This window comes from Diceros bicornis, chromosome 31 (genome assembly GCF_020826845.1).
Source record: "Diceros bicornis minor isolate mBicDic1 chromosome 31, mDicBic1.mat.cur, whole genome shotgun sequence".
NCBI classification, from domain to species: domain Eukaryota; kingdom Metazoa; phylum Chordata; class Mammalia; order Perissodactyla; family Rhinocerotidae; genus Diceros; species Diceros bicornis.
The window spans coordinates 19,158,652-19,176,896 of NC_080770.1; the positions used below are offsets into that span (position 1 = coordinate 19,158,652).

Below are 18,245 nucleotides of genomic sequence, written 5' to 3' on the forward strand. Positions count from 1 at the left end.
CTAAAATTTACAGATAGAACATCTTACTTGTAGCCCAACAAAATCATCTGAGGAGAAGTAGAATTGTCAAAGGAGGAGGTAATAGGCTTTTTGTTAGAACTCAATAGATATTTACTAAATGTTTATTGTGTGTAAACCACTTAGAAGACATAAGGATGAAGATGTGCTCCATAACATAATGGATGTATTCACGGCTGTGTTCACAATTTCATTACAGATCCCGTTCTTCTGAGCTCTCATCCCTGAAACAGGCCTTATAGAAGAGTAAATGAGACACGGTAACAATATAACAGAATTTGTCCTCCTGGGCCTCACTCAGGATCCTGTGGGGCAAAAAACATTATTTGTCATGGTTTTACTCATCTACATTGTGACAATGGTGGGCAACCTGCTCATTGTGGTGACTGTTTTTGCTAGTCCCTCTCTGGGCTCACCGATGTACTACTTCCTTGCATATCTATCCCTCATGGATGCAGTTTATTCCACTGTCATTTCACCCAAATTGATTATAGACTTACTCTGTGGTAAAAAGACAATATCCTTCCCAGCTTGCATGGGTCAACTATTTCTAGAACACTTATTTGGAGGTGCTGAGGTCTTCCTTCTTGTGGCAATGGCCTATGATCGCTATGTGGCCATCTGTAAGCCGCTGCACTACTTGACCGTCATGAATCGACAGGTTTGCATCCTGCTGGTGGTGGTGGCCTGGGTTGGAGGTTTTGTGCACTCTATGCTTCAAGTTCTCTTTGTGTACAGCCTCCCCTTTTGTGGCCCCAATGTCATTGACCACTTCATCTGTGACATGTACCCATTATTGGAGCTTACCTGCACTGACACCTACTTTGTAGGATTCACTGTGGCTGCCAATGGCGGAGCAATCTGTATGGTCATCTTTATCCTTCTACTAATCTCCTATGGAGTCATCCTGAATTCCCTTGAAACTCACAGTCTGGAAGGGAGGCGCAAAGCCATGTCTACCTGCAGTTCCCACATAACGGTGGTTGTCCTCTTTTTTGTTCCCTGTGTTTGCATGTATGTTAGACCTGTTTCCAACTTTCACATTGATAAATCCATAACTGTGGTTTATACGATTATCACTCCCATGTTGAATCCTTTAATATACACCTTGAGAAATCCGGGGATGAAAATTGCTATGGAAAAACTCTGGTGTAAAAAGTTAACCTTTGGTAGAATAAGAATGTGTCCTCCATGCTGAACACATTTGTTACTAGTTGCAATGCAACAAACAGGTGGTAAATTCTAAAATGGATGACTTAGCGAATTCAATGGATTATCTAGGGATGTTTTCTTTATTTATACAAAAGCATCAAATAAGCAGAATAAATTGTCCTTTGAGGTTAGAACTTATCTAAGAGAGAAATTCTGGAGAATCAATAAAAGGCACAGATGTTTGTCCTATTACAAGGAAAAATAAACTAAGATCACCTTGTAACTTTATTTTTCTCAGTTTATAATAAAATGAGACTTTAGAAGAAGGAGTTTTTTCTTTTCAAAAGTGAAAAACAAGCTACATTTGAAAATTCATTTTCACTCAGATTAATGAGAAAGCAATTTGGCTAATGCTTAGAACAAATTTCTGGGGCTGACGTTCATGACTATGAGCCCATTGTTTTGCTGTGATATGGGCTCCCTGGTTAGAGGTAATGTTAGGTGGGATTTAATGGCAAGGAATAAAAGAGTTTTGTGAATCCAAGTACAGGAGTGCTATAAAGAGAATGTGTCTATTCCTGTGTAGAGAAATCACTGCCTCTTTCATGATCAACTGGGCCTGATATAATAAGCCCAACACCAAATATCTGACTGGTGATTTATTGTGTTCTCTGCAATGGCCTTTATTGATGCTAGGTCGAGCATTAAGCTGCAAAAGTTGCCAGAAAAATGTTGGTGAGGACAAATCCATATCGTTAAGCCCATGCATAATATTAGACTGCTATTAGATCCAGTTTTCACATGGATGCATTTAGCAAGCAGTGAGAGCTTAGAAAGAGCCTGACTGATATTCAGAGATGGGTCCTCTTGTCAACTTCCTCATCAAGAGTATTCTTCTTGATATCTGGTGGGTGTTTATGTGGAACAAATATCTTTACACATCATGCTGGTTCCCCGAGGTCCATTCACTGCCTTATTATCTCCCATACCTTTTTGTCACCAAACTTTCAATATTTTTCTTTCTAGGTTCCTGACCAGCTGGCCAAACCACGAATGGGTAGATCTATGCCTCAGGTCATTTTTTCTTTGCAAAGATCACAACCACATATGCCTCCTGAAATAATGCCCACTGGGGATATTTCTTTTCACTACTTCCTTTCAGGACCACCTTTGTACGACTGTATGCAATAATATTTTTCCTGAAGTCAGCACAGTGTGTAAACCCATCCATATAAGTGATTTTTTTATCTTAAAAAAACATCTAACTCTGTTAGGTGACCTTTTTTGATGTCCCAGATGTGAATGAGGGAGAAGTGATGAAGCAAAAAGAGCAGTTAATAAGGAACTTTAAAAATAGATTACCAAGATTTAATCTTTAAAAAAACTTTATTTTTTAGAACAACTTTAAGTTCACAGCAAAATTGAGTGGAATATATAGAGTTCTCATAAACCCCCATTCCAAAATAGGCATGACCTTCCCCATTATTAACATGCTACAACACAATGGTATATTTGTTACATTTGATGGATCTACATGGAAACATCATGATCACCTAAAGTCCATAGTTTGCATTAGGATTCACTCTTGATGTTGTATTTTCTATAGGTTTGAAAAAAGGTACAATGACATGAATCCACCATTGTACCATTCTACAGAGTAGTTTCACTGCCCTAAAAATCCTCTGAGCTCTGCCTGTTCATCCCTCCCTCCCCATTAACTGATAACAAACACTGAACTTTTTACTGTCTCCATAGTTTTGCCTTTTCCAAAATGTCATATAGTTAGAATCATACAGTATGTAGTCTTTTCAGATTGGCTTCTTTCACTAAGTAATATGCATGTAAGTTTCCTTCATGTCTTTTCATGGTTTGATAGTTCATTTCTCTTTAGTGTTGAACAACTATTCCCTTGTCCGGATATACCACAGTTTATTTATCCATTCTTCCACTGAAGGACATCTTGGTTGCTTTGTAAATTATGGCAAGGTTTGGCAACTATGAATAAAGGTGCTATAAACATCCATGTAAGACTTTGTTTATGTAAATGTTCAACTTCTTTGGATAAATACTAAAGAATACGATTGCAGGATCATATGGTAAGAATATGTTTAGTTTTGTAGGAAATTGCCAAAACATCTTCCAAAGTGGCTTCACCATTTTGCATTCCTACCAGCAAGGAATGAAGAGTTCTTGTTGCTTTACATTCTTGCCAGCATTTGGTGTTGTCGGTGTTTTGTGTTTTGGCCATTCTAATAGGTGTGTCGTGGTATCTCATTGTTAATTTAATTTGCAATTCCCTAATGACACATGCTGTTGAACGTCTTTTCATATACCTACTGCCATCTGTATATCTTCTTTGATGAAGTGTCTGTTAAGCCTTTTCCTCATTTCTCGGAAGGTCGCTTGTTTTCTTATTATTGAGTTTTAAGAGTTCTTTGTATATTTTGAGTAACAGTCCATTATTAGATATATCTTTTGCAAATACTTCTCCCAGTCTGTAGCTTGTCTTCTCATTCTCTTGCATTGACTTTCACAAAGCATATGTTTTTAATTTTAATGAAGTCCAGTTTATCAATATTTTCTTTCATGAATCCCACCTTTGGTGTTGTAACTAAAAAGTCATTGCTATACTCAAGATCATCTAGATTTTCTCCTATGTTATCTTCTAGGAGTTTTATAGGCCTGCTTTTACATTTAGGTTTATGATGCATTTTGAGTTAGATTTTGTGAAGAGCATAAGGTCTGTGTCTAGATTTATTTTTTCCATGTGTGTGTCCAGTTGTTATCCATTTGTTGAAATGACTATCTTTGCTCTATTGTATTGTCTTTGTTCCTTTGTCAAAGATCAGTCGACTATAATTATATGGGTCTATTTCTGGGCTCTCTGTTCTGTTCCACAGATCTATTTGCATATTTTTTCATCACAATCACATTGTCTTCTTTATTTTTTATTTGATTATTTTTATGTATGTATGTATGTATTTAATTTTTGCTGAGGAAGATTTGCCGTGAGCTAACATCTGTCACCAATTGTCCTCTTTTTGCTTGAGGAAGATTCACCCTGAACTACATTTTTGGCCCATCTTCCTCTACTTTATAGGTGGGTCACTGCAACAGCATGGCTGACAAGTGGTGTAGGTCCACACCTGGGAACCGAACACGTGAACCCCAGGCTGCCGAGGCAGAGCACGCCAAACTTAACCATTAGGCCACCAGGATGGCCTCCACATTGTCTTCTTTACTGTAACTTTATAGTAAACTTTGAAGTCAGGTGTTATCAGTCCTCCAACTTTGTTCTCCTTCAATATGGAATTGCCTATTATGAGTCTTTTTCTTCTCCATATAAGCTTTAGAATCATTTTGTTGATATCCACAAAAGAACTTGCTGGGGTTTTGATTGGGATTGCATTGAATCTATTGGTTAAGTTGGGAAGAACTGACATCTTGACAATACTGGGACTTCCAATTCGTGAACATGGAATATTTATCCATTTATTGAGATAATTCCTGGTAATGAGATAATTACTAATTACCCTCTTTGATATCTTTCATTAGAGTTTTATAATTTTCCTCATACAAGTCTTATATATATTTTGTTAGATTTGTACCCGAGTATTTCATTTTTTTTGGGGGGGGGAGTGCTAATGTAAATGATAATGTGCTTTTAATTTCAAATTCTGTTTATTCATTGCTAGTATATAGGAACCTGATTGACTTTTGTATATTAACCTTGTATCCTCCAACCTGACTATAATCTCTTGAGAGTTCCAGGAGTTTTTTTTAATCAGTTCTTTTGGATTTTCTACGTAGTTGATCATGCCATCTGTGAACAAAGACGGTTTTATTTCTTCCTTCACACCTGTTTATGTTTTATTTCCTTTTCTTGTCTTATTGCAATAGCTATGATGTGCAGTACAATTTTGAAAAGCAGTGGTGGGAGGGGACATCCGTATCTTGGTCCTGACCTTAGCAGTTAAGCTTTGAGTTTCTCACATTAAATATGATATTAGCCATAGGATATGTTGTAAATATTCTTTATCATGTTAAGCTCCCCTCTATTCCTATTTTCCCAAGAATTTTTATCATGAATGGATGTTGAATTTTGTCAGAAGATTTTTCTATATCTATTGATGTGATCATGTGGTTTTATTCCTTAGTCTGTTGATGTGATGGATTACATTAATTGATTTCAAATATTGAACCAGCCTTGCATACCTAGGATAAATCCCACTTGGTCATAATGTATAATTCTTTTTATTCATTGTTGGATTTGATTTGCTAATATTTTGTTGAGGATTTTTACATCTATGTTCATGAGAGACACTGGTCTTTAGTTTTCTTTTCTTATACTATCTTTGTCTGGTTTTGGTATCAAGGTAATGCTAATCTCATAGAATGATGATCTTAGAAGAGTTGTTGATTTTTCGCTTTGTTCAGCTTTTTACTTGTTGTTGGGATGGAGTGGTGAGTTTTAAGCTCCTTGTGTACCAGCCTGGCTAATATGGGAATATGAGCCTGTGCTCAAGCAAATTACTTATGTCTTCTATGCCTGTTTGGGCCCAGAAATATACATATAATTTCTATTTTAAAATAGCAAGCAGTTATACATCCACAGTTTTATAATTTTTTGGATAAAATAATACCTCCTTAATGATAGACATTTTCTTTCTCATCGTCTCGTGGAATCCCGTGATTGAATTTTGTCTGTATCAAAGCCTGTTAGCAAGCTTTGAATTGCTTTGTCAAAGGGAAAATTTTTGCCAAAAGAAGAGTGTATTGAGTCATTAAAAATCCTAAGTGTCTGCACTGTGAGTCTCCTATGGAGGCTTGCCAGATACCCATATTATATCACTTTCTGACATAAAAAATTTCCAGTATGATTCATCTTCATCATCACAAGGCCTGTTTGTCAGGGTAACTTTTAGTACAACCAGGACATTCTGTAGAGTCTTCTCTTACTCTGAACTCACTCAAAATTTGCAACTTTTTAGGGCATAAACAGAGGTATATATCTAATATTTAATATGTTGCTTTCAGAATCTGAAAAGTCAAGGGAGACTTGTCGCTTCATAAAAACAATGAAAGTACTGGTAAAAATGATCAAAATAAGCTTTTATAGAGATCTAGAAATCAATAAAAGGCTTTCAACAATCCAGGGATTGTTTATTTAAAAAAAAAGACAGCTGAATCCTGGTAATGACAGTGAGTTTTGTGGCATTTTAACTTGCTCTATTGCATGACCCTCTCCCCAGGACCATGATATCTTTGCAATCATGATACCCATGAAAACCAGTAGTCTGACATACATTGGAGGCAGCTGAACAGGTTTAGAGCTCCTCCAGACTTCACTCCCAGAGATTTATTTTATCTTTCAGCACCTTATATCCCTCGTCTGTAGAGCTTGTCTTTATCTAATCTGACTCAGAACTCACACTGTGAGAACATTTTCTCTGCGACATTTGTCTAAGAAAAATTCAATGGAAAACATTAAACATTCCAGCTGCCTGAAGTGACAATAATAAATGAGACAAACAAGAAGCTGACCAAAAAACTTAACAGAAAAATCTGTGGAATGAGATATCCTTAGGGGAATTTGAAAATCTCCAATATATCCTTGGGAATCTAGAAGGCCATGTGCATGCCCAAGCCTGAATGAAATCCCAGGAATTACCTAAGAAAGCTCTAATCTTTCAATGCGAGCTAACCTTGAGGCTTCATACAAAGGAGTGAATGGTAAAGTATAGCTGTAAACTTCTTTTTTTGTCTGTGTGTGTGAGGAAGGTAAGCCCTGAGCTAACATCCATGCTAATCCTTCTCTTTTTGCTGAGGAAGACCAGATCTCAGCTAACATCTATTGCCAATCCTCCTCCTTTTTTTTTCCCCAAAACCCCAGTAGACAGTTGTATGTCATAGTTGCACATCCTTCTAGTTGCTGTACGTGGGACCCGGCCTCAGCATGGCCAGAGAAGCAGTGTGTCGGTGCGCATCTGGGATCCGAACCTGGGCCGCCAGTAGCAGAGCACGAGCACTTAACCACTAAGCCATGGGGCCGGCCCTATAGCTGTAAACTTCTTACTAGAGCATTAGAGGCATGCCCCAATACACACATATAACCCCTCACAAAGGCTGGGAGACTGATTGGTTTAACATGTTTAAGAAAATCTCCATCCAATAATTAGCTGGCTACTAAGCTAATTGAGCAAAGTCTTGAGGGGAAACGCATGACAAAGAATGCAGACAGTAAAATTAGCTCAGGAAAGCCAAAGAAAGAATAAGTTTGCAACAATGACAAAGAGGAACTACAAGAAATTCTGAGTGGTAGTTTTGGGGTAAATATGATTTCCAGAGTTGTCACAATATATTATTTAAATTTCCAGTTTTCATCAAATAAGCAAGACATGCAAAGAAACAGGAATGTATGGATCATATAAAGGAAAAAAATATTAGTACACTGTCCCTAAGGGAGCCTAGATTATGGACTTACTAGACAAAGACATTAAATTAGTTATTTTAAAATTGTCAAAGAACTAAAAGAAACCATGTCTAAAGAGCTAAAGCAAAGAACTATAGAACTATGCCTCAGCAACTGAATGATTTATATCCAAAAACAGATGAAAAATGATAAAAAAGAACAAAAAGAAATTCTAGACTTAAAAGTAAAATAATTGAAATGAAAAATTCGCTCAAGTGGCTCAATACTAGAACTGAGCAAGTGGACGAAACAATCAATGAAGTTGAAGATAGGTAATTGAGATTATTCAGTCTGGGGGCTGGAGAGAAAAAGAACAGAAGAATGAAAAGTCTCAGAGACCTGTGGGATGACCCCAAGCATAACAGCATATACGTAATGAAAGTCCAAGAATAAAAGCATACAGAGATATTGATAAAAAGAATATTTGCAAAAATAATGACTAAAATTTCAAAATTTCATGAAAACCATTTATCTACACATCCAAGAAGTTCAACAAATGCCAAATGGGATAAACTTAAAGAGATAGACACCAAGATATATCATAATGAAACTGTGAAGGCCAAAGAAAAAGAGAACCTTGAAAACAACAAGAAGAAAACAATTCATTACCTAAACGTTCTTCTCAATAAGATTCATAGCCAACATCTAGTCAAAAATCATGGAGGCCTGAAGGCAGTGGGATAACATATTCAATGTCCTAAAGAAAATAAAAAGCACTGACATTCCAGGATTTTATATCATGCGAAACCATCATTCAGAAATGAAGAAAATAAATATTCCCAGATAAACAAATTAAGAGAAGTAATTACTAGTAGACTGCCTTATAACAGGTACTGAATGAAAGGACACTAGAAAGTATCTGGAATCCACATCAATAAATAAAGAGCATTGGTAAAAATAACTAATAGGCAAACATAAAACTCAATATAAGTATATATTTTTGCTTTTAATTATTTTCTTATATGATTTAAAAAACAACAGCATGAACAATAAGTCAAAATCTATGTTAATGCCCTTATAATATATAAAGATGTACTTTGTATGATGATAACAGCACAAAAGAGGAGGCGAGGGAATGGAGCTATATAAAAGAAAACCTTTTTTTTTGAGATATGCTTCACATATCATAAAATTCAACATTTTAAAGTGCATAATCTAGTGGTTTTCAGTATGTTTACAAAGTCCTACAACTATCACTATCTAATTCCAGAACATTTTCTTCATTCCAAAAAGAAACCCAGGGCAGAGGACTCTGGGAAGACGAGAGAGTGGGAAGAATCAGAAGTCTATCTTTTCGTCTAGACAATAATTGCACAGGCAGAATCTGTCTGATGTAACTATTTTGGAACTCTGGAGTCTGTTGAAGGCTTACAGCTTTCAGGGGAAGGCTTGGATGATAAATTGCAGTTAATTTCAACCCTTGACACAGTAGCGGCTATCTGTCCCCACGCTCCTCAGCCCTGTGGCAGGCAGCTGGTCACGTGTTCTTGAAGCAGCTTGCACACAGCTTGTGGGAGCCAGGATGGGAAACAATGACCTTACTCTCCAAATATCAGGATCTGTGCTCTGATCACTGATTGCTCTTTCTGATCACCCAGGCGCAAAGAAGTGGTGGTCACTGTTTTGAACCTCTCCCCATTGTTGAAAGCTCCTCCTTCTCTGGTTAATGTCAGTTCCAGGGTGTTTTAAAGGGAGAGATGTCTCCCTGCCTTCATTTTTCCCTTTTTCCCTTTTAGGGGACAGATACCAAAGAACAGAATATTCAAAATCAGCCGCATATACCAGGGAAATTAGAAAGTCCCCATGCACTCCCAGAGGAAGGAACAGGCTCAGAAAAGACCTGGGATGACTTAAGTTTACACCTCAAGTTGATCCTTGGCACAGAGACAACCTATAACAACAACAAAAAAAAAACAATAACAACAGCAACAAAATCAAAAAGAAGAACCAAAAGTCAGCAAACCAAAAAGAGATCCCCAATTCAGCAAGCCTGGGGAAGAGGGGAGAATCTGATTTCCAGAGTTACCACATAGTTAGATTCAAATGTTTAGTTTTCAAAATAAATTGAAGCATACAAAGAAACAGGAAATTATGGCCCATTCAAAGGAAAAAATAAACTAACAGAAATTGTCCCTAAAAAGACCTGATGCCTAGATAAAAACTTGTAACACCACAGTCTTAAAGATGATCAAATAAATAAAGGAAGATGTGGCAAAAGTCAAGAAAAACATGTATGCATAAAATGGAAATTTCAATGAAGAGATAGAAAACTTCTATATCAATAAACCTCAATCAAGAGAGATTATATTTTTTAGAGCATGTGTATGTACAGAGATTCTGATTTAAGGACCTGCCATTGTTATATAAAAGGCATCTGAATATCAAGCTTCAAATATTTCTGGATTTATTTTTTTTTCTTATGTTATTTTATAATAAGTCTCTTTTAAATTGTACATCCTAGTACTTGTTTCTACATTTCTTTTTAAGAAAGATTCTTTTCTTTTGGGCAAAATTTCTAAGTTGGACTTTTATATGTGGAAGTTATCTCATCTGAGTTGAATTGAAACTTTTACTAAATTGATAGCAATAATCTTGTGCCATTCTCATTAAGTCTGTCTGCCATACACAAAGACTTAATCTTTTTACTTCATGCCAGTGCCTTCTTGGATTTGAGGATTTCAAATATATGTTGACCAATTGAAAATAAATGATTCTTGTTCGTGCAACCTTATGTCTTTGCTATTAACAAGTGACTGGCTCTTTGCTGTTAGATTGCTATTTTTTCACTTAACTCTCCTAAGGTGATTGTCCAAGACACGCCTCTGAAAATATAGAATGCACTCGAAGGATCATGTGGAAGGCCTCAGTTCTCTAGAGCATGATTCCTCGGTGAATTTAATTTTGAACAAGCAGCCTGGGGGAGAAATGGTTTTAACAACTCGGTGAAGTGATTTGTTGTTCACTGTTGATTAAGTGCCCAGTCACATCTTCCCTTACCTGGGAGAAGATTTCTCCTTGGGTATTAATGCTACTATCAAGATGTAAAATAAAAGCTATTACCTTACTAGACCTGAACCACATTAAAACTGTCATATGAATGCTTTAAAAAATAACCAAAACAAAACTCATTTCTTTGATTATCCAGCTCCCTGCATTATTGACTAAAAACGCTTTTAAAGATTTGTTCAATTAATTTGGTCATTTAAACACAATAATTAGGTTTTAAATTTGATTCATGATAAATATTCTCAATGACAGCTTTCAAATTTGGTGATTCATCCTCACATCAATAGTATATTCTTAAAGCCAACTCTGAATAATTCCATAATCCAAACCGTAAAATGTTTATGAAAGTTGATGATGGTCATGCTTTGTGCAGGTATAGAGACATCTGTGTGTGACAGAGCATTTCTAGCTGCAGTGACTATGTGTACCCTGATCTTTCTCTCGATACACAATGTGGTGGCAATCCTGACTTGTCTTCATTAGACTTAACCATCATCTTCCAGGACCAAAGATAGAATTTTAGAAGCTTGGGTTTGGAACAAGAAACTGAAGAGGAAATAGAAAACCCAGGTAACATATTTGCAAACACTCTTCACTGCTATGAGAATGGGGCAAAACAGACTTAGTTGGAATGAACTATGTGTCTTTCTTAAGAAGGAAGTTTTGTCATTTTATCACAAGTGTTTTATGCCAGAAGCTCCTGGAATAAGATAGCACATGTATTTTCTCCATTTGATAGAATATTATTGGAATAAGCACAATGGAAATAATTTTCTCTAATATTTTATATTACAGTTGTTTAAATGCATACTGAAATACAGAAAATGTAGAGTGGAACATAACATATAACAAAACATACAATATAACATGGCATATATATGGTCTTAACAATAACTTTTTTAGATTGATATATATAATTTAGAGAATCCAACAAATATTTATTTTGAATCTTAATATATTGAAGATAATAGTAAGAATTACCATAGCTTTTTATAAATTGTTGCCTTGTGTATGGTATCTTTAAATGTTCTGGTTCTATGTAGATGTATTTCTGTTGGTAATTTTTTTATTGTGGTAAAGTATGCGTAACACATTATTGTGTATCCACCATCACTATCCATCTGCAGGACTTTTTCATTGCCCCAAACTGAAACTGCACCCATTAAACAATAACTCCCCGTTTCCTACTCCTCCTAATCCCTGGTAACCACTGTTGTACTTTCTGTGAACATGACTATTCTAGTTACCTCATAAAAGGAATCACAAAATATTTCCCTTTTGTGTCTGGCTTATTGCCCTTGAAACAACGTCTTCAAGTTTCATCTGTGTTGTAGCATGTATCAGAATATATTTCCTTTTGAAGGCTGAATAATTTATTTTACTGTATGTATATACCACAATTTGTTGACACATTCATCAATTGGTGGACACTTGGGTTTTTACCCCCTTTGGCTTTTGTGAATAATGCTGCTATGAATGTTGGTGTGCAAATATCTGTTAGAGTTTCTGCTTTCTTTTTTCTTATATATACTAAAACTGATATTTAGATATGTAAATTAAAAGCCCCTTGTATATTACAGAGGGAAACTCAAAATCTACCATGTGGAAACCTGAGTTCAGAGAAGTTTTGTTGCTTGTTAGACTCATTGAACTGTACTTATACCTTATTAGAAAGTGAATTTTGGTGTCTGTGGAAATAGAATTCATAAATTTTGTTAGAGACAAGATCTACAGAATCTCTTATTTCTGACGAAGATTGGCCCTGAGCTAACATGTGTTGCCACTCTTCCTCTTTTTTCTTCTTTTTTCTCCTCAAAGCCCCCAGAGCATAGTTGTATATCCTAGTTGTAGGCCCTTCTAGCTCTTCTTTGTGGGACGCTGCTTCAGCACGGCTTGACGAGTGGTGAGTAGGTCTGCACCCAGGATCCAGACCGGCAAACTCCAGGCCACCGAAGCAGAACACGCCAACTCAACTGCTACTCCACCCGGCTGGCCCCAATCTACAGAATCTTAAAGAAATTGCCAACATCTGTTTCTGCCTGTGGGTTAATGGCATAGAATTTTCTCACATTTTAGCAACTTAAAAATATTGTGAAAGAAACTGGACACGTTGCATTATGCAACCCAGTTCACCTCTCAATTTATAAAAAGAAGATCCCTTAGATTAATTTTAGCTTTAATGATGCATTTCAAAGACGAGAATGAGATATGGAGAAAGACAGACAAGGGAAATTCCACACAGTAATGTGAAGGGTAAAGAAGGGACAGCTTCCATAACTGTATGCAATAATGACCCAGTCACTCCATCCATCCCACAGGGAATGCTCCTTTGGATAATTAGGGAAGAGAGTGGACTTTGGGGAAATTCATGTAAAACTGATTGTAGAGGTTTGACACTAAAGTAACATGGGGAAACAAATAATATCTTGAATTTATTTAGTGCTTATTATTTGTCAGACAATATTCAGAGAGTTTTATTTGTATTATTGTATTTAATCTTTAAAACCATCCTATGTGTCAGATGCTATCATAAGTCTCATTACACAGATGATGTTGAGTAGAATACCGAAGGTCATACAGTTGGTAATTATAGATTCTGAAGCTCAAATTCCAAAGCAGAATTTAGACTCTGAATTCTCAAAAAGTATACTATGCAGGCATCCGGTCCCACTTGTGCAAAATTACAAAACAAAACTGACAAAGACTATATATGAGATGGGCAATCCACTCTCTCTGATTATTGTTTTTTTGTGTTTGTCCCTAAAGTCTGTTCAACCACATTCAGGTTTTAGAGGTAGCATTTCTCCATTACCATGAAGAAATGGATTTGAAAAATATGATATTTCTTTAAAATTAATCTTTTTAAGAAAATTTGATGGCGTTTATTAGGACCTCAAAATTTTTGCTACATCATTTTTATGATCACTGCTCAATCATCTAAAAAAGGCTATTGCTTATATGGGAAACAGGTTTCACTATACAGATAGTTAAATAGAAACACCATTAGGCTTGGATTGTGATCATACGTTTCAAAAGGATCTGGACTAAAACTCAAAATTTCAGTCTATAATTTCTAATATCTTACTGATTGAAAATGTTTCCAAGTATTTTGCACCTTGCATACCATGTAAATGGTTTGTTTCTCTGCCCTATGCTGTTTAATTTGCCATAGTGTAGATCTACTTAATTTATCTTATTTTAATTGTCATGGTGGGATACTTCACATTATCATGGATTTATGTTGTTTAAGCATTCATTTATGATTTATTTATTCTCATTGAATGTGTGAAGAAATTTGAAGACTCTCATAAATATTTGAATCAGATATGTCTATTTTTAATAAGATACAATATTGATAAAGTATAGAATTTTGTACCATTCTGAGTCAAATTAATAGTTTTCAATAGTTTAGAGTAATAATTATGTTCATAAGAACATTTGCAATAGTCAAATATTTATTAATAACTAAAATGTATAACACACACTCGTAGCTTCTGGAGATACAATTATTAATAAGATATGTTTACTATCCTGACAGACCCACCAGATGATAGGGGAAAACACACTATCAAGAAGTAAGTGTTGTGAATACTCAACAGGTAAGTCAAGGGGTTAGATCCTCCTACTGGAAGCTATCTCTTGAATGCTCAGACTACTACTATAAATTGTGACTATTTTCCATTGTAAATGCAGATATAGATTCATAACTGTAAATGAAGCTATTTAATTCTGTATATATGCAATGAACTGCCAGAAGCCCTGACAATGCAACTCCTTCTTTAGGCAGCTGGTCTCATCTACTGATTCACATTTGATTTTCTCATTTTCATACTTTCTTGAAGTATAATATTCTGAAAGGCAAGTCCTGATACAGATGTGGAGTTATCCTTCAGGCCACCTCATGATGGACAGCTCAGGAAATCTGAAATTTCTTCTACTCATAACTCATTCAAACCCCCCAAAGCAAACAGTTTACCAATTTCAAAGCATGTTTCATTCAGCTTATTGTTGTTGCTGGTTTCTGCCTTTTCTCTGTTATCTCTTATTTTCTGTCATCTACACTTATATTCTCTCTCTGATGTTTGAGTACAAATTTGCCTAAAAGCACAAAGGATAGAATAGTCTCTTGCTCTTCACAAATGATCATCTACAAATGTGGACACTGAAATAGAGCACATTTAATATAATTCTGCGAATATCAAGTTGCACACCTTACATGTAAAATTGGCTGGATCATTCCCAAAAGGCCTGACAAGTGATTTATTTTACTCAAGTGAAAATGAATATCTTGTATTCAACACAGACTCAGATAACTAGAACTAATAATATAAAAAAGATAACTAGTCTCATATATTGATTATTAATAATCCATCTTCAACACATTATAATTCACCCTGATTAACATACCAGCAAAAGTGTTATCGTGTCATTTAGGATAAAAGTTTCAATGACAAGAATTCAGAAACACACATCTGGAAAGATCATAGCATTTCAGACAAGAATATAAGTTGGGATGTGATTTTTCCCAAGATGACTGAGAAAAACCAAATAATACTTCTGGATTTTTAGTATAGAATTCTTTCTACTGCACCAAGATTCTGCCTAAAATCTTTATTTTGGCATTCCAAATTGAGCTAAGGATAGCAATAATTAATTCCAAGCAATTTTGAAAAGTATGAGAAATGTCTATGTAGCACCCAAACCATTCATTTTGATTTGTATTATCCATTTTTTCCTCCAATAACCTAGGTTGTAATGAATGTAAATTTAGTTTGTGTGTGTGTGTGTATGTATCTTCAAACAAGACATTGCTTTCATTGGACTTTCTTGGCTGGGGAGAAATTAATACATTTATGTCTGCTCAGTTGCTTTCTCATGAGTTGATATTCAGTTTAATGAAATAAAATTCAACGAGCATACAACGAGCACTCACAATGTGACTGTTTTTTTTTATTGTGTGGGTGACTTATTCTTCAAGTCTTGGTCCTCATAGTAAAGCAACTCAGAAAGGCAGTTATTTAAACATCGGCCTATAATTGCATGTTCCATGCAGTAGTTATTACTTTATATAAATATATAAATAAAGTTATTAGAGATGAGGTTGTTTTCATGGAGGATCTCTGAAGTCCAAAAAACATTCAAGAATAAAAGAAATCATATATAATGTCAAAAATGCCATCTTTATGAGAGATATTCGGGACAAAGTAGCTTTCTTGTTATTGGGTAGATCATCTCACAGACACGCCCACTCACATATACCTTCCAGTTAGAGTACTGAAGTCTAATCATTGTAGTTGAAGCATGAAATTTGTGAAAAGGAATGGAGTAATTGTGGGAGGAGATTTCAAACTCTTATTTTCTAAAGAGTTACTCTGTGTGAGGCCCTGTGGAGCAAACATTGTTGAGTAAAGTGTCACATTTTTTATATAAAGCTTGTGATCCCCTCAAATTCATTATCGCCCCTTTTGTTTGCAGCCTCTGACACCTGAGTTCAACACCTTCAGAAGATCACATGGAAAATGGGAACAATGTGACTGAGTTTGTCCTCCTGGGGCTCACACAGAGCCCTGAGGGGCAAAAAGTTCTATTTGTCACATTCTTACTCATCTACATTGTGACGATAATGGGCAATCTGCTCATCATGGTGACCATCTTGGCCAGCCGGTCACTGGGTGCCCCAATGTACTTTTTTCTGGCTTACTTATCATTTATTGATACTGTTTATTCTACTGCCATTGCTCCCAAAATGATTGTAGACTTGCTTTATAAGAAAAAGACCATTTCCTTCCAGGCTTGCATGACTCAAGTCTTCGTAGATCATTTATTTGCTGGTGCTGAAGTCCTTCTTCTGGTGGTGATGGCCTATGACCGATATGTAGCCATCTGTAAACCTCTTCATTATTTGATCATCATGAATAGGCGGGTATGTGTTGTCATGCTGCTGGTGACCTGGACTGGAGGCCTTCTGCACTCATTGGTTCAATATCTCTTTATTTATCAGCTCCCTTTCTGTGGCCCCAATGTCATTGACAATTTCGTGTGTGATATGTACCCCTTATTGAAACTTGCTTGCACCAATACCTACCTCAATGGGCTCTCTATGATAGCTAATGGAGGGGCAATTTGCACTGTCATCTTCTTCATTCTCCTAGTTTCCTATGGGGTCATATTATACTCCCTTAAGAGTCATGGTTTGGAAAGGAAACACAAAGCTTTCTATACCTGTGCATCCCATGTGACTGTGGTCATTTTATTCTTTGTTCCCTGTATCTTCCTGTATGCAAGGCTCAATTCTACTTTTCCCATTGATAAATCCATGACTGTGGTTTTAACTTTCATAACTCCCATGTTGAACCCCTTAATCTACACTCTGAGAAATGCAGAAATGAAAAATGCCATGAGAAAACTGTGGAGCAAAAATGTGACTTTAGTTGGAAGAGGGCTGTATCCCTCATGCAGAACATAATATTCATTCTTTCACAGAAGCATGGACTATTTTCACTATCAGCGATTATATTTAAAATCATTTCCTTTAGGCTGTTTTGTTTATTTATTCTGAAACAGTCATATAAATTAATCTTATCTAAGTGGAATATGTTATAGACCTCAAATGGCAAGAAATTGTATAGGTTTAATCTCTTATAAAGGTAACCATATTATGTTAAGAATCTTTAGTGGGCAGCAAGTTTTTGGTTTTATTTCAGGTTCTTGTTTGTGGGGTATGCTACCTCCCTGGTACATAAAAAATGTGACCTAATGGAACTTGTTCCCTTTTCTTCAAAGAGAGTAAAATTTTAAAATTAAAAATTCAGGTGCTAAAAAATGTTAACTAACTGTAATAGCAAATGTCTTAGTCAAATTCATTAATTTAAAATTTCACAGCACATCTTCATAGCTGAGGACAAATCCATGAGAAATGAACTTGGTTAATTTTATACTGTGATGGTAGCATGTAGTTGATTTTGTATATTCTGATCCAGTTTTGGACAGAAAAATTAAATTGTTCAACCTCATTTTGTACATCTAGATCAATAGTCCTCCTCCAATAGTTGAAATACATATTTAAGTCATTCATATCACAGTAGAGCCCCGGAGTCTGCCTACATTTAATTAAACTCTCTGGGTATGCTTTTTTTTTTTTAAAGATTTTATTTATTTTTTTTTTCCCCCCAAAGCCCCAGTAGATAGTTGTATGTCATAGCTGCACATCCTTCTAGTTGCTGTATGTGGGACGCAGCCTCAGCATGGCAGGAGAAGCAGTGCCTTGGTGCACGCCCGGGATCCGAACCGGGCCGCCAGCAGCGGAGCGCGCGCACTTAACCGCTAAGCCACGGGGCCGGCCCTGCATATGCTTTTTTTAATGAAATGGATGTTTAACATTTTGGAACAGATTATTTTGTTTTACGTAATGAATGCCTTTCTGATTTTCTGTAAACTACATGTTGTTGGCCTAAGTGATAAATAAAAGGTGTCTTCTCTCTGTATAATTGCTCTATAGCAGTTTTGGGGATCAAATACCGTTTTAGAAACATCATATTTTTAAGGCTCTGGCATTACATGTTCTTTGTTAGAAGTCAACTCTCGACATAGATACTAA

The 18,245-nt window shown here is 35.9% G+C and overlaps 2 protein-coding genes across 2 annotated transcripts; both read left to right on the top strand.

Annotated features, from left to right (window-relative positions):
• The first annotated feature begins 268 nt into the window (after positions 1 to 268).
• Positions 269 to 1,216, top strand: LOC131395696 (olfactory receptor 4A5-like). Its single transcript, XM_058527536.1, has one exon. The coding sequence runs from the start codon at positions 269 to 271 to the stop codon at positions 1,214 to 1,216; it is 948 nt and encodes a 315-aa protein (XP_058383519.1).
• A 14,914-nt stretch (positions 1,217 to 16,130) lies between these two features.
• On the top strand, positions 16,131 to 17,114 carry LOC131395697 (olfactory receptor 4A15-like). The gene has a single exon (XM_058527537.1). The coding sequence runs from the start codon at positions 16,161 to 16,163 to the stop codon at positions 17,112 to 17,114; it is 954 nt and encodes a 317-aa protein (XP_058383520.1). The 5' UTR covers positions 16,131 to 16,160.
• The last annotated feature ends 1,131 nt before the right edge of the window (positions 17,115 to 18,245 follow it).